Raw genomic sequence first — 21,648 nt, forward strand, 5'->3', positions numbered from 1 at the left:
CCTCGGTCTTGCAAACCACACCAGTGGCTATGTTTGAAACAGCCACCCGACGGTACTGTGGCGCATCGCATAACACAGAAACACTGCGCCAATAGTGGTATGAGGACTCCCAGTGACCTATGAATATAAAATAGGGAATGACGATATCCACATATATGGGCATGTATGCAAAGCCTAGCCACAAAACAGCCCAAATAAGCTTTTCACCGCTGAAGCTGCCACAGACCAGTGACCGTCTGTCGTATTTATAGGCACTATTGCTGCAACATTTGTGGGGCACTTCTTGGTCAGTTGTTGCAAACTGCGCTAAGAGGCACAAATGGGAGAAACGAAGCCGAACGCCTTGACGCCGCATAAGAAAAGCTTCAGTTAGTTTACATCAGACCACAGGACGTTCTGCAGAGCCGTCATTTTGAATATAGAGTAAAAACTAGTTTATGAACTGGCTAATGCAGTCTAAAAAGTTTTCATTAAATCACAAAATAAAATAATTTTATTTACTTTCTACGCCTATGTTTAGTTTCTATGTCTCTTTTTCAACGTATGGTGAATATGAGGCTGTTTTTAATGGCCCTTGAGCGCTTAAAGCATGCCCTTGACATTCAAACGGCCATTCGCGAACGTCCATCGAGCCGCGTGAGACTGGACGATCCCAATTGAGTTCCATGTTCACTTATTCAATGGGCATTGAAACTGCCCGTGTAACAAGGGTACACCGATGCTGCTCATGGGCCAAAAATGCTTAGATTCTGCAAGCACACAGTACAGGCTAAGACCTCACTTTTTTTTTTCTTGCCTCCAACAACTTTTATGCACATTCATCTCCATTAATTGAAGCACAGCAATATCAGTCCTAGACGCAGAAATCAAGTGAATACTTGCTTGGGATACAGAGACTGGCTCTTACCCTAAAAAGCAGTCTCCTATTTATAGGAAAATTTCTGCTCAAAACAGTAGTGCATTCAACAGAAGAGAAGTAGTGCCCGAGTTCTGGCAACCCAACTCACCACTCTTTCACTGTATGACTTCTTTAGCTTGCCCATTTGCGTTGTCATCTTCACTTTGAAGTGGATTTCATTTCCATCCTGCATGCATCAAAAGACAGAAAAGCTTCAGAGTGCCACTCGTGTCCAAACACAAGCCAGAACCAATCAGTGTACATGACACACATAGTGCCTCACTCATTTACTGCAAACACACTTTGAAAGAAAATACAGAAGGCTGTTTAGCTTGAGCAGGTTCACCTCACTGCAGAGGCTGCAACTCATCAATAAAATCATACAATTCATCTCCTAAAGGGAATCTCTACTGAGCACGAATACACCTACATGAGAGTAAGCTGTCCTCACTAGAAGACAAGCTGTCGGCCTAGTTGGTGTCGTATCATATTTGGAGGCTCGAGAGCAGAGGTGGGCATCATCACCCTCACCTCATGCGGATTTCACTCGGTGAGGTGAGGGCGATGGACCGAACCTACTCAGGGCTAACGTTTTTGTCTGAGCAGCTGGTTATGAATTCTCGTTTTAAAGTGCTAGTTCTTAAGGTGAAGGTACCCTGGGAAGACGTAGTTTCTGCAGTCTGGAGGTACACAAGGTGAACACGAAAGGCGGGAAGCCGCACGCCTTCTCTGTAGCCGCGATTTACTGCAGCGCTTAACAATGCTGTGACGAAAAAAAACGTACAGTACTCACGGATTGAAATAGGACATTCGGAGCGCGTGGCCGTCGCTTCATGGAGCGCCGCCCTTAGACGCTCATGGAACCAAGGTGGTGCATTGTGGTATGGCGTGAGAGGGAGAACATCTACAAAGCAGAATTGTTCCTTCCAGTAGCCAATCAGCCGGCCTGTGGTTTACCACATGCCTACGTGGCACTGCAAGGCTTGCGCTCCGAATGTCCTATTTCAATCCGTGAGTACTGTACCTCTGCTCAAAAAGCCTATTTTTAAATACCGTGTGACGTCTTAGGTGAAACACCCTGTATAGTGGGTTAACAAGGGGGCACTGGCCGGGCCGTGCGGGTGGCCGCCGGTACAAAGGGAACTGTGATCCACAGGCAACATTTTCATTATCAGCCCCGAATCTGTTAGATGATCAGATTGTAGAGTAAAACACGTCGAAATTATACTCAGTAAAGCTGTTGAATTCCAAAGTTCTAAGCCTTGCTTCCCAGAACGAAGTCCGATTTCAGTTCAGTGAGGTTTCAATGAACTGGCTGCAGAGCAAGAAATGTTTCTACGAAATTTCATTGTCAAATCAAAGCTGTTGGTGGCGTTCTGTCGAATTTTTTCATTCACACTGTGAGTAGTTCAGAACAGTCGTATCTCTCTTTTTTTTTTTTCAGTGGAATTGTGGTATAGGAAAGCGGTGCCACAATGTGTAGACGTGCAAGCAAAAGAATCATGGGCCGATAAACTTGGGGTCAACCACAAATTATCATGCGCTAGCCTCATTAGCCCTTGTTTTGCATGGTTGATCTTGACCTTCTATGGTTTTGCTTGACCTGAACTGGCTTACTTTGGTTGATAGTTTGGTTTGGTTCATGGGGGTTTAACGTCCCAAAGTGACTCAGGCTATGAGAGACGCCGTAGTGAAGGGCTCCGGAAATTTAGACCACCTGGGGTTCTTTAATGTGCACTGACATCGCACAGCACACGGGCCTCTAGAGTTTCACCTCCATCGAAATTCGACCGCCGTGGCCGGGATCGAACCCACGTCTTTCGGGCCAGCAGCCGAACGCCATAACCACTTAGCCACCGCGGCGGCTTTACTTTGGTTGATACATCATAGTTTGTTATATAGAGTTTGTGTGATATTGCATCATATTAGAGTTATAAAACGGTAGAATTTGTCGTTCTCTACATTCACAGATCCTCGGGAGTCATGATTACGCTCCTGGCGCAGAGGTGCAGCGGTTAAGCTACGCGCCACTGCCCTGCGATGGCAGGGGCTGCCATCGCAGGGGCTGCCATCGCAGGGGCTGCCATCGCAGGGGCTTGCGAGACCCATGTTGTTCCTGAGGAATCTCTCGCGACTAATCATTAACTGAACTGCCACGGTGGGTAGTTTGCTCATAATCTGGTGAGCAGCTTGTGATGACGTCACAACGTCATGTGATCATGGGTGGGCCACGTGCTAGAAGCAGGCTTCTGAAAGACAACCGCTTTTCGGCGCAGTAAAACCGCTAGGGCACTAAAATGGCAACCACACGAATTGTTCACTCGAGACTCAGGGAGTGAGTGGTTACCATTATTCAGCCCAAATGGTGCATTTTAGCGACCCGATTGATTTCCAAGTGGCGTGAATAATGTTTTACTTTAAGCGACGGCATAAGAGCCTCACTGCAGTGGAAAGCCGGCATCGCACTGGGGAAGACACTAAAGAAATAAAAAACTTCATAGCTGGGGGAGCGAGATCAGAACCCGCGGCGGCAATGAAAAATCAGCTCTGCTGGCCGCTACATCAGACCACTACGCCATCACCACAGCTTTTTTTAAGCATGGCATTTACTACACTGAAAATATATTCCATTTACATAACTAAATTATTTACGAAGTTTCTAGGAAATGCCACGAAACACACCGCAAAACCTACAGAGCAACAGAGCACTAGACATGAGGTAAGGCTGAGCACATTACTAAGAGGGTGTGCCACTCGGGTTTAAAGCCGGTTGGTTCATACACTCAACTCAGATGAACAATCAGTTGGTAGAAATCTTAACATCCTTCCTGTACGAACTGCCAAGCTCTTCAGCTGTGCTTGTAATGCCGTCGTCTTCGTCACGTACCAGTGTTCACGCGTGTTAAACTGCTCTCTCACGCTTTTGTTGAAACCGTGGTCTTCGTCATATTCCATTCGTGCGTACGGAACAGTCATCGGAAAAGCATGCAGAAAACCGCACAAAACCTTCCCGCAGCTAAGAAACTCTGTATTGCACCCGCCGCTTCGCACCTCACGCCGACTTTTTAACTATAGTCTTCAGCGCATACACGGCTCCACAAATTCATTTAATAAATCTTTTTTACCTACCTCCGTTACATTGTGGAATGACCTACCCGATTTCATAGCTACTGAAACAGAACCTAATAAATTCAGACAGTTATTAACAGCACATTTCAAGGACAGAGTTATTATGCCATGTTTTTGCGTGTGTGCATGTGTGTTCTCTTATCTTTCTCCAAGTTGTTCTTGAGCCGCTGTGTCTTCCTTATCCCCGTATTCACAAACCGACCTTTACTTTCCCTTTTGAGGCCCTCACCTTTGCAGCTCCTTTGCTGGCTTCAGAAACCAACCTTAACCTTAAAATGCACCTTTAGCCGCCCTTTCGGCCTCGGAAAAGGCACGTTCGCAAAGGTAGCCCCTGGCCTAAATTTAGCAGCTCCTTTCGGCAATTCAACATGGCAACCGAGTACGATCGACGACCACTTTTCCAATTTATCAAGTTCACTGAGTTAATGGAAGAAATCGATCAGGTGCCCCATCGTGCGAAGCCGGCACGGCGAGTGAGGGATCGTCAGTATCCGATGGAGCTGTTAGACGACGAGCTTCTCGCGAGGTACCACTTTTCAAAGCCTGCCGTGCTGGAACTCTTGTCTATGCTGCCGATGCGCCGTTGCCCTAACGGACGAGGTTGCCCCGTGCCGCCGCTGCCGAGACTGCTTATCGTCCTTCGCTAGTACGGTGCGGGAACCTTCCAAGTTGTCACCGGCTACCCTGTCGATGTATCCTTGTCAGTGGTATCGCCTGTATCCGCCGTCATCGCAGCCACATTGTTTCCGGCACTGGTCAAGTTTCCTTAAGCCGAAGATGTGCACATTCCTTAAGCCGAAGATATGCACAAACTAAAGCAGATAAAGCAGGAGATACATGTGCGAAAACTTCATCGGCGCACCGCACTGGTCGCCGCTTGCGAACAGCTACCCCACTGCAAGCAGGGACACACTGAGCGGCAAGCATCGATGCGCAGCTCGTCTCAAGCTACGCCCACGGCTGGTGTCACGCTTTGAAGTTCGCACCAGAAAATACAAAAGATCAATGCTATCAGAAATACCGCTTGCTATCCTCGAGCAGCGACAAAGCATGCCCGAGCAAGTAGCGAGCTTTCAGCTACAGCACCACACGCGGGTGCGCTGCGCGACGTACTGCGCCTGGCTGTTTCGCATCGACGCAGCAGCGGACAGCACTTCGGAAGTCGCCTGTGCTATAATAAATGGCGCACTGTTGATATCACTTTGCTGTCAACAGCATCATCTCAAAATAAACAAAATATGGTCGACTTGCGCGACGCCTTGGGCCCCGTAGCTGGCGGACGCCAGACGAGCCGAACCGCAACGGCGGGCCAATGGAAGCTGCGAGGCGATTCTCGCAAGAAATTTGCTCGTATCACAGCGTTAACTTTTACTAGCAACTTAGTATTGGCCAGTACTCCACAAATATGATATATTTGTCACATTTTTCTATCCCAGGTTTTAATATTTACGTCAAGAACAATCTTCAGCACATTTTTATGACACCGGAGCAGGGGATTCAGGTTGGTCGGCTGGTGTGCTGGCTTGGTGTACTTCACGTTCGCGCCGAAAAAGCAAAACAGCCATGCTATCAGAAAGTCTGCCTCCTATATTCAAGCAATGACAGCATGTCTGCGCAAGAACCCAGCTTTCTATGTTACCGACCATTGTATTATGAAACGACTACTCCCCCCCCCTATGTAATGCCCTAAGCCAAGGGCCCTTTAAGGGTAAATAAATAAATAAATGATGATGATGATTAGAAGCAGTGAAATTCAGAAGACCCAGTGCTATCGTAAAGTCATCAAGTAATGGTAATTAAGCGACCTACAAACTTTCGTTGTTCAGAGTCTATTCTGTGCTTAGCACTTATTGTAATTGCTGTGGTAAACGCTACTGCTTGTTTTCTAAATATTCTTGGCATACATTAGTTTTTGTACAGACACAACAATGAGCTAACTCATTTTAGCTGCACATATAGATTGAAAATGCAGGACATATGTATGCATGCAGTGCGTGCCAGAAGTAAAGGCAGAGAGATATTTTTGGGCTCAACTCGTAACTGTCTCACGTATTAGCTCAAACAATACACGCACGTAAACATACACACAGAACAGTACAAGAATCTAGCCTCTTGTCCAATAGTGCCTTGAGGGCTTGCATTAAATGTTTATTACTCAGTAATATTTCCAGAATTTGCAGACTACAAAATATAATTCGTTTTAAAACAACTGTTCATGAGGGTGAGCGGATAATGCGAGGGCGAGGGAGGCCCAGATAACTTTCAAAATGAGGGTGGGTCACCTATCAAAAGTGAGGGTGAGGGAGGAAAAGCAAAAATGAAGGCATTTGCCGGAGTGGCTTTCACAACAGGGATAGTTGGCTACTCGGGCAACCCCTTGCAGCAGCCACTGCTAAGGTGAAGCACGCTGAGGAGGCCGAGGAGGCGGCTATCGCCCTGGCCATCACCTCAACGGAAGCTGAATATATTCTCAGCAATTCCAAGACAGCCGTGTGAAATTTTGTGAAAGCCAGAGTCCACGCTGCCACCATGTCCATTCTTGAGAGACAGTCCAATCTAGCACCTAGCCGCCACATTCAAATTATCTGGTTGCCTGCGCACTCATCCCAGCCGGGGAACGAAGCATCCCACGATTTTGTCCAAGGATTCGTCAACCGGGCTGTGGCCTGCCCAAACCTGAGGTCAGCCAGGGAGCGCATGGTCACATATCATGACATAACTATGCACTATCGTAATAATAGACTTAAATACCCACCCCCGATTAGTCTTTGACCAAACCTCAGCAGGTGGCCTGGAGACAACTCCAGACAAACATTTTCCCCAACCCTTATAAAAACTCCATTACGTATCCAGGAGTACTCTCGCCCCAGTGTAAGCTATGTGGTCAAGACAGGGCAGACTTAGCTCATATACTGCATGAATGTGCACGGGACACACCGCCGGTGGACCTGCAGCTCTCGCACCGTGAAGAGTAGGAGGTTGCGGTGCTCAGCTCCGACCCGAAGACCCAATTCCGGGCCGTGAGGCGAGCTTTGGAAGTCGCCGAGCGCCAAGGGCTCCTGGCCACATCACGCGACCAGCAGTGAAGCAGGGAAAGAAGAAAAGCGCAATGGAGACCCCACTCGATCTACGAAAGAGCACCTTTGAATGAATTTTGACGAAAATAGTTTTTACCACCACCGCCACCACCACCCACCTATGCTCAAGAGTGAATGCATAAGCATACCCCCAGTTTGACTTCCGGATAAATAGATCGCTTTTCTCTCTGGTTTAGTCTGGCTTTACCTTGGCTTCAACAAAGAGTATTTTCATTCTTTTACGTTCCTTGTTGTACCGCCCACTTTCTGTTTAGCTTTTAGCCTTCACAACCTTGTCAATTGTCTATATATTTTAACATTCTTTTTTTATACTTGTAAGGTTTAATGCACCTCATCTTTTGCTGTTCAGCCATGTTATTTGTTTGCTTCTCCATTGCTACCTATGCCCGTTTTTCTTCGTTCATCTACCCGATCATCCCAACCACTTTTTATGCCTTCGTGTCATTCAATGTATTCACCATGCTTTATCTGTTGGTGTGTTTTAGCTTTATAATCTTGTTCGGTTTCAACATGCCGGTCAAATTATTCCGCCATGTCAGCTGTTGTAAAAGAAGTGTTTGCTATGCTTTTGATCACTCTGCTCTGATACCCTCTGCCTGTTGATTTTGTAACGATAAGTGAGCTTCGCTTGCGGTCTGATCCAGTGTAGGGTCCCGGAAGCGCCTTCCACTTTTTTGTTGTTTTACCTTTGCCGTCACATGTTAAATTTCTCTTCCCGGGTGGGCGCTTGTCATGAGGTTATATAAGCAGCGGTTCGGCGGCCTTCTGGAATAACGCTGAAGTTGAGTGCATATGTCATCATGTTCTGTCCGTGTGGTGTTGACCAGTATGCCCCACTAGAAGACAGCTTTACTCCTTTCTGTCTAGAGTGTGGCACTACCTGCAGGACGGATCTAGGATGTGAACACCTTTGACGGATGTCCATCTGGTTGGGCTCGTAAGGTTGAAGGAGACTCTGGCGCAACCCAAGAGTTGAAAAAGAAGTCCCATCTTGGTCCCAGGCACACTGCAGGGAGTAGGCCTCGCTTCCTTTCCATGGTAACACAACGGAGGCCATTCGCACAGAGGGAGGGAAGAGATTCCGGGCAGCTGTTTGTGTTTTCTTTTGTGTGCACACAAGATCCAAGATTGTGCACTGACTTTTTAAAAAAAAATTTTTTTTTTCAAAGTGGCCAGCGCCATTTTCACCAAGTCATTGATGCTGGCTGGCTACAATTTAAATAATCCGATGGTGGTGAGAATGACTGGGGCCATTACATGCCTAGAAAAAAGGACTGCTTTTTTGAAACAAGAAATAACGAAGGGTGTCGCTAAGTCCTTTGGTGCGCCTAGGAAATGCTGCCTAATGCTGTAACTTCTTTCTTTTCTGACATGGTGGAATGTTTTATTAAAGGACACTGTAGCCAAGTTTTCACTGCAGAAACAGCGGATGGAAAAAAAAGTAATTGGGCATAACTGTGTCTGATAAAAAAAAAACGCAATTCCACGAGCACTGAAGTATGCAGCATACATGAATTCCCATAGATTTTGCATGTAGCAATTCTAGTACCACTCCCCTTTACAATGTTGTATGGGCAAAGGGGTTTTTAGAAATAAACAAAAATACCTGATGCCCTTCAGGGGCCTTTCCACGATGCCAAAAATTTTTTTGCTTTCTCAAATTGCAACTGCTAGAACTTGGCAAGGCAAGTTAGAACCTGGCCTGTGCCTCCATGAAATAGGATTAACCATGATCTCATGAAAATCTGTCAATGCCACTGGCTGTGGGCCTCCTTTGAGAAGGTACTAGACACTGCGTTCTTGAGTTGTATCTGACTGCAGTAAACATGGATCCCGACATGAAATTTGGCAGCAACTCGGCAAATAATTTTCAATAGAATCTCCTTTAGAAGCCAAAGGATGTTTGCGACATCACAAGTAGGCCCAAAATCTAGTGAGGCTACTATAATGCAAATGTTGCATGACTCGTCAGACCTATTGTGATGTCACCATTGCTGAAACCAAAACAAACTATATGGGTCGAAAACACAGGCAAATTTCACGCGACCTTGGTTTATTAAAGTTCTACACATCATTTAAAAACAGACATACTAGAAAACTTTAAAGGCTCCATACACTATGTGCCCTATACATTAGGTGGTTTTTGCGCTGTTCACCACAAAAGCATTCTATCAAGTCACGAATTTATTACTTGCTCGTGCAACAGAGAGAATATTTACTAATACTCCTGACTGACATTCTACCCAGCGTGATGGCTTATGCATGAACGACCATTCTCCACAAAATGATTTTGTAATGGCAATGCCATGACAATGACAACAAAGTGCCATGTTCAGTACCACGCTCGGGTGAAACTTTTGAGCTACTTTCTGTGAGTGAGTTATCAGGTAGAACAGTGCCTCCTCTATACTTTCTGTGCCATGGGAGCCGGCCGTCGGGGCTAGTACGGCCTTTCGCCGCCACCGGAGTAGGACGCCCGTCGCATCACCGTCGCTCATAGAAACGCAGACTGTTCGCAGCTGTTCTGTCGACTTTTCGACTGCGTTCATGTTGTTTCAAGTACAATCAAAACTTTTTTAAAAGGGAGCTTGGAAGTACTTGTCGCTAAGGGTAACCGGCCCATTTCAGTCGTGTCGTTTGCGGCTATTGCTGTGCAATGCGCTCGCGCGTCGTCTGCTGCGCTGATATGACAGTGCGCGCCTGCTTGAATCCAATTTGTGAAAAATTGTTCTGTCACCTTTAAGTTCGCTTCTCTGAGGGTCCTTATTTGAAAGCAGTGTTTGGCAGCAGCTAATACTGAAAGCTTGGGCACTGAAAAAAGCTCTGTTGCGTGCTGTTTACTCATGTAACAGACGACGCAAGCCGGAAGGGCATGCGCCATGTAGCACATAAAGCCATTAGACTGCTTCCAAAGCGATACCTGACCCGCATTTCCTTCGTGAAGTTTTTGGAGTTGCCATCGTCGCCACCGAAGCCACAGTTGGTGCCAGAAAATGTGGAGCTGTGCCATGTGGTATCATCATTTGATCGGCCACGCACTTTCCTGCAGTACTGTTTCTCGAGTCGCAGTGTTGACGCTCAACAGCGGTACGCGCGAAAAATGCGCCCTGCTTTCAGTGCAATCAGTTATGTAACGTGGCGCTGCACCATCTGCCTGAAGATAGCACTACACGAACTACCTCAGCGCAACGGGTCTTCAATCTTTCTTTTAACTTCCTATCTCCCGCATTCCTTCCCCCTTTTTCAACTTAAGCCTCGTGGAACACTTTTCGAATAAAAAAAAAAAGATATAGGGGTTCATGTATTCAATAACGGTGTGTTGCGACTCAAAACTTACTCCAAATAAAAAAAAAACTATTGTGTCCAACTCCCATATGGCAGGTCCGCGTACTTTCGCATTTCAGTTTCGCGTACTTTCGCGAAAGGGGCTATTTTGCAAAACGTTTAACTACGTCAAGCTTGTCAGTAACCTTGAATGCGTAGTTGCAGAGGTACGCATTCAGGAAACGAACCGGTTCATGAGCTTAATTAAGCCTGTGCTCGTTGCTGCCATCGCTCTAGCACTTAGCAACTCTGAGGCACAAAGAGCTCCGACAGCGTGCTCTACTAATGTACCGAGAGGCTTTTGCAAGGTCTGATCTTCTTGCAGGGCGCGGTCAGCAAAAGCTCTTGTTGTGTCGAGAACGAAGAGAAGTTGATCTGACGGGTAGAGCAGCCCATCTAGGTCTTGGCTGCGGGTGAACTGAAGGAGTGGCTGGTTGCTAACTATCTTTGTACAGAAAGTAAGGTTCTCGCATTCTAAATGCTCGCCGACAACTCATGCAATGTAACCGCTCACATAAGCGGTAGCCAAGTTCTGAATCGATGGCAGCTGATGTGGCAAAATTGTGATAGTAAGCCTCTGAAGCACCAATCTTTCTCTCAACAGCCTCGGCGCTGCTTGCACAGTCGACATCAGGGCAGGCTTTGGAGCTGAAGTAGAAGTTGTTTGTGGGCAATATTGGATGCTGAATTAGACACAGCAATCATGGTCTTCAGTAGCTTTCCCAAGAATTGACAGTGCAGCCCGAACATCCAACATGTCACTACACCCGAATGACATTCGCAAACTGCCAAACAGGGATTCAATTGGATCGCTGTTGAATTTTCGGGTGGGGACGAAAAAGAAATTTTCTGTCAGCAGATATTTGACACACGCCACTGTAGAATAGGTAGTGAGCAGAATCGCGTGATATACGTCTCGTCTGTGAGAAATTCATGGGTATGCCCACATTTTTCTTTTTAGCGCTTGTAAATACATAGGGACAGATTGCATGCGGAATACGAACTTGAAGAAGCTTCAGGAAAGCATGAATGCAATTAAACACGCATGCAAACGCGAAAGCAAGAATCGTACTGCGCGCGGCCGATCAGCGCCAGCCCAGCTTCTATTCTCGAAAAGAGCGGAGGCACCCGACGCGCAAGATGTATTCTACCGGATGGATGGATACGGCTGAACCCTTTACATCGGGCGGTGGCTCAAGCCACCTAGCCATGTCTTGCGAAATTTTACTCCTGTCTTGCTTTTAGCCACCAATCAGATAACCTTCGCTTGGTTACTTCTAACCTCTTAAAATCCACTTTCCCTTCACTATCCCTAAACCCCAATGCCTTGGGTAAGTCAGCCCCGCTGCCTTCCACTGTAGGGTGAAGCCCTTTACAGAAAAGTATCAAGTGTTCAGCTGTTTCCTCCTCCTCTCCGCACGCAATGCACAAAGTGTCTATCTCCTGGTACCTGACTCTATACGTCTTAGTACGCAAAACTCCAGTCCTGGCCTCAAACAACAAAGAACTTCCCCTACAATTATCATAGATATTTTCTTTGACAATTTCCTGTTTAAAGGTCTGGTATGTTTCTAGTGCCGATTTCGTCAGCATCCCTGTTTTCCACAAAGCTCTCTCTGTTCCTTTAACCTTTTTCTTAACCGATAATTGCTGATTTGCCCCCTTACTGCTGTCCAGATATTTGCTTGTCAATTTTCTAGTTCGCTTTCTCCATTTCGTGTCAACATTCTTTATATACAGGTATCTGAAAACTTTCCTAGCCCACCGCTTTTCCTCCATCCTTATGAATCGTTCCTCAAATGCTATCTTACTGCTAGCCTCTCTGCTCTCGAAAGACACCCATCCCATATCACCCTGTACCCCCTGATTTGGTGTATTGCCATGTGCTCCCAAAGCTAACCTCCCTACTCCCCGTTGCCCAATTTCCAGCCTTGCTTGAACATCTGGCCTCATACACAGGACCGCATTCCCGAAGGTCAGGCTAGGGACCATCACCCCTTTCCAGATTCCTCTTACCACCTCATACCTATTGTAATTCCACAGTGCCCTATTTTTCATGACAGCTGCATTCCTACTAGCTTTATTCATTACATATTTTTCATGCTCTGTCAGATACTCAACGCTGTTATTTATCCACACCCCAAGGTACTTGTACTCATTCACTACTTTTAGCACGAACTCCTGTATTCTATGCTCGCCGCCCTCTTCATTAAATGTCATGACTGCAGATTTTTCCTTACTAAACCATTCTACTCACACAGCGCCGCCATGCGGCAGCCGCGAGCGCCTACGTCTGTGTCCCACTATCTCCCACCGTTCAAGCCCAAATGGACTGTCACAATGCGGGTGACCGGCAGGAAAGCGACGGGTGCTTAACGCACCTAACGTCTTTCCTTGGGTTTTGCGTATTGGCTGTGGCAATGTATGCCTAAGCGATGCCCGGGCGAGAAAGGAACCGCGCTCAGACTACACGCCTGTTTTGACAAGTGATAAAGCAGCACAGCCTACGGGCGTGAAATAAAATGCAGCCTTGCAGCGGAACCAAACCATCAAATCCGGCCAAACATGACGAACGAAAGCGTTACAACGCGCCGCCAACCACGCCGCCTTCGAGCCAGAGGACGCGCGCGCACCCGCACTCGCTGCAGCGTTCGACGAAGGGGTGCGAAGCTAAGCCTATAGGGCACAAGAGAACGTGGTTTCCAAAACACTCGGCTCCTACGATGCTCACCTGGCCGACCACCTTCAGCTTGATGTACTCGGACGAGTCTGATCCTTCCGGCTTTGGATCCTGGCGAGCAGAAGGACGGTAGGTTTAACGCACAAACAAGGCACGGACAGCCGCAAATATCTCACCTGGCCCGAGCCGGCCATTTTCTAGGCCCGATCTGACTCAGGAAGCCCAAGAATCCCAGGTGACAGTGAACGGCGCGCGCACACAGCGGATAGCACGCCGCGTGTGCGAACTCCAGGGACAAAAACCTCAAATACCGTTTCGGCCGAGAACCAAACCTCTCGAATCTCCCGTAGCAACTCACGATGCCAGTGGCTCCACAGGCAGACTGCCAGACTTGCTGCAACGGATTGGATAGATTGGTAGACGGTAAGAGCACCCCCTTTGAAACGGGGTAATCGCAGTTGCCACCATGCTCAACTTTTTTGCCCCTTTATTTTGTTTAACTGTGCCGTAAATTCATCAAATTTTCCATTTTCTTTAAAAACGTGTTTCTACACTTTTAACCTTATGACACCTCTCTGCTATTGAGCCACCAATCTTCAAATAGCTTCCAAAGTCAAGCGAAGGATGGATGGATGGATGGATGGATGGATGGATGGAAGGTAGTGTCCACTTTGAGACGGGTGTGCGTGGCATCCTCGATCAGCTCCGGCGGCGCGCTCAGGCGTTGCTCAGGCCGTCCCATTCGGCGCGTAGCGCAGCGGAGAAGTGTAATTATGCTAACTCCGTAACACGCCGCGAGGTGGCGACCTAAGCCCAAGGCTCAAACAAATCGAGAAAGTAATTTTTGAGGATAGTGAAACAGAATAGACTTATACCAAGTTAACTCGATTACTGGAGCTAGAGCTAGCTAAGGTGCGAGTAAAGCTAAAAGGGAAAAGACGCAAACCCAAGAGTTGGTGGGATGAGGAGGTCAGAGTGCAATAGAGAAACGTCAGGAAGCGTCCAGGGAACACAGATATTCCAAGAAGAGGGGGGAACCAAAATTGGAAGTAGACAGAAAATGGGATACCTTCATTAAGTGTAGAAGGGAAGCATTCTATTTGATTAATGAGAAAATTAGAAGAAAGGGTGCCCAATGGATGTCAAAAGTAAATAAAAAGAATAGAAAAGCAGCCCAAAAATTCTGGAAAAATCTAAATGCAATGAGTAATAAGACTAGGCTAGAACAAAGGTTTATTGTTACAGATCAGGGTATTCGACTAGAAGGGGATGAAGCAATAAAACACATAGGAACAAGGATGGCGGAAAAATTTACAGCAAAGCACGTGGTGCATAATTTATCGAAGGAGGATAGACCGGTTACAGCAATAGCTTCACTTGAGCAAGGAGAGTGGGAAAGGGCAGAGAAGAAGGTTCCTAGTGGCACATCAACAGGACCAGATGGTATCCCGATTATGTTGATAAAGAAGCTAGGACCAAAATCCAAGAAAACATTAATACAGGTAGTGAACAAAACGATTGTGGATGAGAAAGTCCGCGATGAATGGCGATTAACTAGAATGAACATGATATATAAGGGAAAGGGGGACAAAGTAGACGTAAGTAACTATCGTCCCATAACAGTGACATCTGTGGTTTACACGGTGGTGATGCAGATTATAAAGGATAGACTGCAGGCTTGGGTGGAGAACGAGGTGGTGCTAGGGGAACTACAAAATTGGTTCCGGAAACAAAGGAGGTTGGAGGACAATCTATTTTCATTGACGCCAGTGTATAGAGATTGCTGAAAAGGCACACAGGCCCCTGTGGCTAGCATTTCTGGATATTAGGGGAGCCTATGACAATGTTATTCAGGAGTATTTGTGGGACATACTGGGCGCATTGGATGTGGAAGATGGAGTAATTAACCTTTTAAAAGATATATATGAAGGTACCAGAGTGCTCATAAAATGTGGAAAAATGTATCAGGGCCTGTAGAGATACAGCGGGGGCTTAGGCAAGGATGTCCTCTATCACCTTTGTTGTTCATGTTGTACCTGCAAGGGTTGGAGACCAAGCTAGAGGGGAGCGGACTAGGCTTCAACTGTTCTTTTTTCAAGCAAGGGGAATGGATTAAACAGTCATTACCGGGACTAATTTTCGCGGATGATAATTAGTGCTAATGGCTGCCCAGGTGAAAATTTGCTGCTGGTTTTCTGCTGGGATCCTACTGGTTCCAGTAGTACTGGTTTATTAGCACATTCCCAGCAGCTACTGGAACCAGCATCTGATGGAACCAGCAGCTGATGGAACCAGTAGGTGCTGGGGCCATTAGCTTCTATACACACCGAAACATTACATTTAATTCTGTGTAGATAAATCATTCATGCAATATATCCGTTAATTTTCGAAATTTCTTGAAACTTTAAAACAAATAGTAACTTCCTAAACGTTAAGCATGCACAAAAAGAAAGAGCAAAAAACGCTCGAAACCAACGGTAACTGGTAAACTCACCCTGCAGGGCCATGCAAATCTACCCATAGTAGCAACACAAGTACAGCTTTAAACCCCACTTGAAAAGCAGCTATAGCAACAGCCTTATAATATACATACAACTTCCAAGTGTAACTCGTACTCACATTCTAATACCGTATGGCCTGCCTCATGCTTATATACCCCTCAAGATGGGTCTCCCACAGGTGTTAGTGGGGAATGGTTAATAAACAAAGCTCTCTCATTAAATTTTGACACTATTTATTCAATTTTTAGCGCTCACAGTTGAATAGATTTAGCTGCAAAATTCCGTTAGCTGAAGGATATTGCTACCATGCAAACAAAGGAAAAAGGCCTCCGAAAAGAACAGCAAAAAGTCCTGATGCTGGAATTAGTGAAACCAACAGTAAACCAGTAAGCACCTTGCTGGAACCAGTACAACCAGCAGTAAACCATTACAAACACTCTGCTGGAACCAGTACAACCAGCAGAAAACCAGTAAGCACCTTGCTGGAACCAGTACAACCAGCAGTAAACCAGCAAGCACCCTGCTGTAACCAGTACAACCAGCAGAAAACCATTACAAACACCCTGCTGGAACCAGTACAACCAGCAGAAAACCAGTAAGCACCCTGTTGGAACCAGTACAACCAGCAGGAAACCTGCTGGTTCCAGCCGAACCAGTACAAACCAGTAGGTTCCCATCAACAAATTTTCACCTGGGTGACAAGGAAGACTTGCAGAAGTTGATAGACATATGCGGTACAGAGGGATATAGATTAGGTTTCAAGTATAGTAAGGAAAAATCTGCAGTCATGATATTTAATGAAGAGGGCGGCGAGCATAGAATACAGGAGTTCATGCTAGAGGTAGTGGATGAGTACATGCATCTTGGGGTGTGGATAAATAACAGTGCTGAGTATCTGACAGAGCATGAAAAATATGTAATGAATAAAGCTAGTAGGAATGCAGCTGTCATGAAAAATAGGGCACTGTGGAATTACAATAGGTATGAGGTGGTAAGAGGGATCTGGAAAGGGGTGATGGTCCCTAGCCTGACCTTCGGGAATGCGGTCCTGTGTATGAGGCCAGATGTTCAAGCAAGGCTGGAAATTAGGCAACGGGGAGTAGGGAGGTTAGCTTTGGGAGCACATGGCAATACACCAAATCAGGGGGTACAGGGTGATATGGGATGGGAGTCTTTCGAGAGCAGAGAGGCTAGCAGTAAGATAGCATTTGAGGAACGATTGAGAAAAATGGGGAAAAAGCAGTGGGCTAGGAAAGTTTGCAGATGCCTGTATTCATACTTGGCAGCGCAAAAAAAACGAGGACAAAAGCGAACGCTTGTGTTGTGTCTCCTCGTTCGCTTTTGTCCTCGTTTTTTTTTTGCGCTGCCAAGTATGAATCCACAGCAACTAGCCCAACTTTCTGTTCTTATTAGATACCTGTATATAAAGAATGTTGTCTCGAAATGAAGAAATCGAACTAGAAAATTGACAAGCAAATATCTGGACAGCAGTAAGGGGGCAAATCAGCAATTATCGGTTAAGAAAAAGGGTAAAGGAACAGAGAGCTCTGGGGAAAACAAGGATGCTGACGAAATCGGCACTGGGAACATGCCGGACCTTTAAACAGGAAATTGCCAAAGAAAATATCTATGATAATTGTAGGGGAAGTTCTTTGTTATTTGAGGCCAGGACTGGAGTTTTTCGGACTATGACGTATAGAGTCAGGTATACCACGAGATAGACACGTTGTGCATTGCGTGTGGAGAGGAGGAGGAAACCGTTGAACACTTGATACTTTTTTGTAAAGGGCTTCACCCTACAGTGGAAAGCAGCGGGGATGATTTACCCAAGGCATTGGGGTTTAGGGATAGTGAAGGGAAAGTGGATTTTAAGTGGGTAGAAGTAACCAAGCGCAGGTTATACGATTGGTGGCTAAAAGCAAGACAGGAGTAAAATTTCACAAGACATGGCTAGGTGGCTTGAGCCACCGCCCGAAGGGTTCAGCCGTATTCATCCATCCATCCATCCATCAAGCGGCGCTTGCCAGGCCCAGTGATGCCAACCCTAGAGATTTATCCCTAGATCTAGAGAGTGTTTCTTTGCTTTAGAGATTTAGCGTCTTTTTGTGAAATCTAGGGATTTTGAGGCCTTATAATTCGTATCTGATTATACTGCCTTTCGAACAGAGAGAGAGAGAGAAACTTTATTGTTGGAGAGGGAGTCGGGGCACGCCCCTGGGTCTCCGCACGACCCCACTGCACACAAGTGTTTATGTCCCTAAGGTCCATAACACTGGCAGCCCGGCCGGTGGCGATTGTCTGCACGGCCGGGTCCTCCGAGCGCAGCAGGGTCTCCCAGTCCTCCCAGGTCTTGAGGTCCTCTAGGCCGCGCGGGGGAGGGTCCGCCGGGCAGAGGGAGAGGATGTGGAGGGAAGAGGGGAATGGTTCTGGACACAAGGTGCAGGCAGGAGTGGGGAAGGAGGGGTGATAGTGGGCTAGGGTCAGGGGTGAGAGGAGTGTGTGTGTCTGTAGTTTGCGCCAGTGTGTTGCGTGTTTGTTATCTAGGGAGGGATGGGACGGGGGGTAGAGCTGGCGCGAGGCTCTGTAGGCCTGCGCCATCTCGCTGAACGAGTGCATTCGTGCCCTCGCGAATCCCCGATCCGAGGCCACCTGAACCCGGTTTAAAGAACCTCGGGCTAAAAGGTTGGCGGCCTCGTTTCCGGGATTCCCGGAGTGCGCAGGCACCCATATAAGCTCTACATGGCGGGGTGGGGGTGCATCGGGCGAGCCCAGTATGCCAAAAGCAGGGACGTGGACTCGGCCTCGCGCAAAATTTAGAATTGCAGTTTTAGAGTCTGTTAAAATGTACTGGGCTTCCGTGTGGGTGATGGCAATTGCGATGGCGGCTTCCTCTGCAGCCTCTGGGGTGGTGTCAGGGGGGAGAGGTAGTGAGGAGGGCGGATGAAGAGCAGTTCACCACGGCTGCGGTTGCTTCGTCACCCGTGCAGGCGGCGTCCACCCATACAGCGTCCGGCTCGGAGCCGTACACTCAGTGGAGTGCCTTCGCACGGGCTCTGCGGCGCTGCTCATGGTGGGAGGGGTGCATATCGAACAGAAAAAACTATAAAAAATCCTAGTTACTGCTCCTCTATTTTTGGTGTTGTGCCCAGCCGATAGATGGCGAAAGCAGTTCTTCAACGCGAAATAATCGGCTGCTGCACAGAGAGGAGAAACGAAACCATATGACTTTCAAACTGTTTAATCGTGCGTGTCATCACTGACGCTACGAGTGACTGCTGCTCTACGACAGAAAAAAGTTGAGTTTTGACTTGTATTGTTTGGATCAACGCGCTACGTTTACACTCACCGCGTACCTTATCCGTTCAAACGTGCTGCATGTCAGATGGCAACTTCTGGACCGGGAGACTTTGAGGAAGGTGAGCCAAGCAAAAAGAAAGCGAAGGCATACGACCAAAAATATTTGACAAAAGGGGAGGCGGATCCAAAGTACAGAGGCGGGTTGTCAGCCAGTAAAAAAGGGCACTTGTTATTTTCCTGCAAAGCATGCAGATCCGATTACAAAGGGGGAAAATCCGAAATCGACCGCCACGTACCTTGCGAGCTCCAAACACAAAAAAAGCGCTGCAAGCTTGCAATCGACCCGCGCAAACTCAAGTAGACAAATCTGTCAAAGAGGCTGAAATAAGACTTGCGGCGTTTATCACGGAACACAATCTACCCTTTAATGCCATGGGGCATTTAGTTGATGTTGTCAAAGCGTCGTGTGACGACTCGCAGATTGCAAAGAACTTAAGTTGCCGCCGGACAAAGTGCGCTGCCATCATAAAGAATGTGCTTGGAGAGGAGAGTCGCGAAGAGCTCTGTGAGCTTTTGCGCGCGCAAACAGAAGTTCTCCCTTCTAGTCGACGAATCCACTGACAAGGAACGGTGAAGCATCTGTCCCTCGTCGCCCGAGTAATGAACGTCGACGGCGGCATAATGGATGCGTTTTTGGACTTGGTGCCACTCAGAGATGCGACTGCCAGCTCTCTCTACACTAGCCTGAAGGCAGTGTTCAGTGCTGCGGAAATTCCGTACGACAAAAATTTGATTGGTTTTGCGGCCGACGGAGCGAACGTGATGATGGATGCACATCATTCCGTCGCGTCGCTGCTACAGGCAGACATTCCAGGCCCCTTCATTATGAAGTGCGTTTGTCATTCGTTCCATCTGTGCGCCTCGTATGCATGTAAAACACTTCCTAGAGGAGTTGAGGATCTGGCACGCGATGTTTTCAACTACTTTTTGTCGCCGAAGCAGACATCTGCCTTCCAAGAATTCCAGAAGCTTGCAGAGGTGAAACCACACAAGCTGTTGCACCGAAGCCAAAGAAGGTGGCTGTCTCTACAAGTTGTTGTGACACGCTTACTTGAGCAGATGCCTGCCCTGATTTTGTTTTTCAAAAAAGCCGCCACTGACGACCGCCTGCTTGCTGCAGAAGCCATTCTGGAAAAACTGATTGACCCGTCAACAAAACTCTATCTTGAGTTCCTTGAGTATGTCCTGCCTTTTTTCACTCACCTATATAAGGAAATGCAGTCGGAAGAAACCAGAATCCACTTGCTCCATGAAAAGGTTTCGGCCATGCTGAAATGCATACTTGAATGCTACATCAAGCGGGACTACTTGGAGGCCACAGCGTTGTCCGATGTGCGGTACAAAGACCCAGCCAAGTTCCTGCCATTGGAAGAAATTTAGCTCGGAGCAAAGCCAACTGCCGCACTAGCCGGTAACACGCACGGCTTAAACGATAATCAGGTTCACAACTTTCGGCTGCGGTGTTTAGAGTTTTTTTTTATTGAAGCAGCTCATCAGATCTACCTGCGGTTCCCCCTAAAAAGTGAACAGATGAAAAACCTTCGAGTCATAGACCCGAAAGTTGTCCTGGGAAAGACAGTGCCATCAATCGCGTCGCTTGCGGTCTCCTTTCCTCTGATAGTGAAAGAAAACGAATAAGTGAATGAACTGGACAGGGAATGGCGACTTCTCCGCAACATGGAGCCGAGCGACTACGCTGACTTGACTGCCAGCCAGTTCTGGCACAAAGTGTCTCAAATGAAAAAAGGAGACGGTTCACAAGAGTACCCCCTGCTGTCAAGTTTTATGAAGAACCTTTTGTGCCTGCCACACTCCAGCGCCGCTGTCGAACGCGTGTTTTCGCAAGTCAACTTGGTGAAAACAAAGCAGAGAAACAGATTGTCAACAGAAGCTTTATGTGGTTGTGCAAGAGAAGCGTTGTGCAGAAAGAGCCTTGATGGACATCTGCTGTTACAAGTTCAGGATCACTCCTTCACATTTGAAGAGGATGAACAAAGATATGTGCGATGATTAAGACTTTAAGATTGTGTGCGCGTCTAATTCCTTAATTGTTCGTGCGCCATATAATAAATCTAGAGAGTTAAGAAAGATATATCTTAAAGCGTCAGCATCGACACTGCACGCGCGTTTACGTTATTTCTGAATACAGTATCATTTGCATCGTACGTGTTTTTATGTTATTGAAGAATGCTTCGATGTGTGCAGCTTTTTTTTTTTTTAAAGAAAAGCATTCTTCACGTTTGCTAGACCGCTTCGTCTCAACGTGCTGCTCAATTTCAAAACATATATATTCTCAGTTTTAAGGAACCATTTTCTGATTTTGTAATTACCAACTCTACGTCTGAATCACTGCTATATAACTAGCAAGACTAGATTTTTGAGGATGTCAAGTTCTCGTGGTGTCATTTCTTAATCGCTCCAACTACTGTTTGACGATCTTTGATTGAAACTTTGATAAATAAAGTACTGGGCGGTCAGGTACCCCATTTCACAGCTTCTGAGTGTTCTGTTTGAGGCGAGAAGGGAACTTTCACGAAGTCATACGTGTTGTCTTTCTGTCTGCATCTTAAAAAGACTGTTAATGTTGTCTGAACAAAATACTTTGATGCGTTAAGGGGGCTTAGCAAACAATGGAAGCTCTTTCAACTTGGGTTCAACTCC

The 21,648-nt window shown here is 46.9% G+C and overlaps 1 protein-coding gene across 1 annotated transcript in view; it reads right to left on the bottom strand.

Moving 5' to 3' along the window:
* Positions 1–13,597, bottom strand: part of LOC144112033 (small ubiquitin-related modifier-like) — a 28,911-nt gene extending 15,314 nt beyond the window's left edge. The window contains exons 1-3 of the mRNA XM_077645111.1: positions 13,306–13,597; positions 13,181–13,240; positions 1,008–1,085 (exon numbers count right to left, since the gene is read on the bottom strand). Of these exons, the coding sequence (XP_077501237.1) occupies positions 1,008–1,085; positions 13,181–13,240; positions 13,306–13,323 (156 nt within the window). The 5' untranslated portion in view covers positions 13,324–13,597. The remainder of the gene's footprint in view (positions 1–1,007; positions 1,086–13,180; positions 13,241–13,305) is intronic.
* Positions 13,598–21,648: the final 8,051 nt, after the last annotated feature.

This window comes from Amblyomma americanum, unplaced genomic scaffold (genome assembly GCF_052857255.1).
Source record: "Amblyomma americanum isolate KBUSLIRL-KWMA unplaced genomic scaffold, ASM5285725v1 scaffold_30, whole genome shotgun sequence".
In the NCBI taxonomy this organism is placed as follows: domain Eukaryota; kingdom Metazoa; phylum Arthropoda; class Arachnida; order Ixodida; family Ixodidae; genus Amblyomma; species Amblyomma americanum.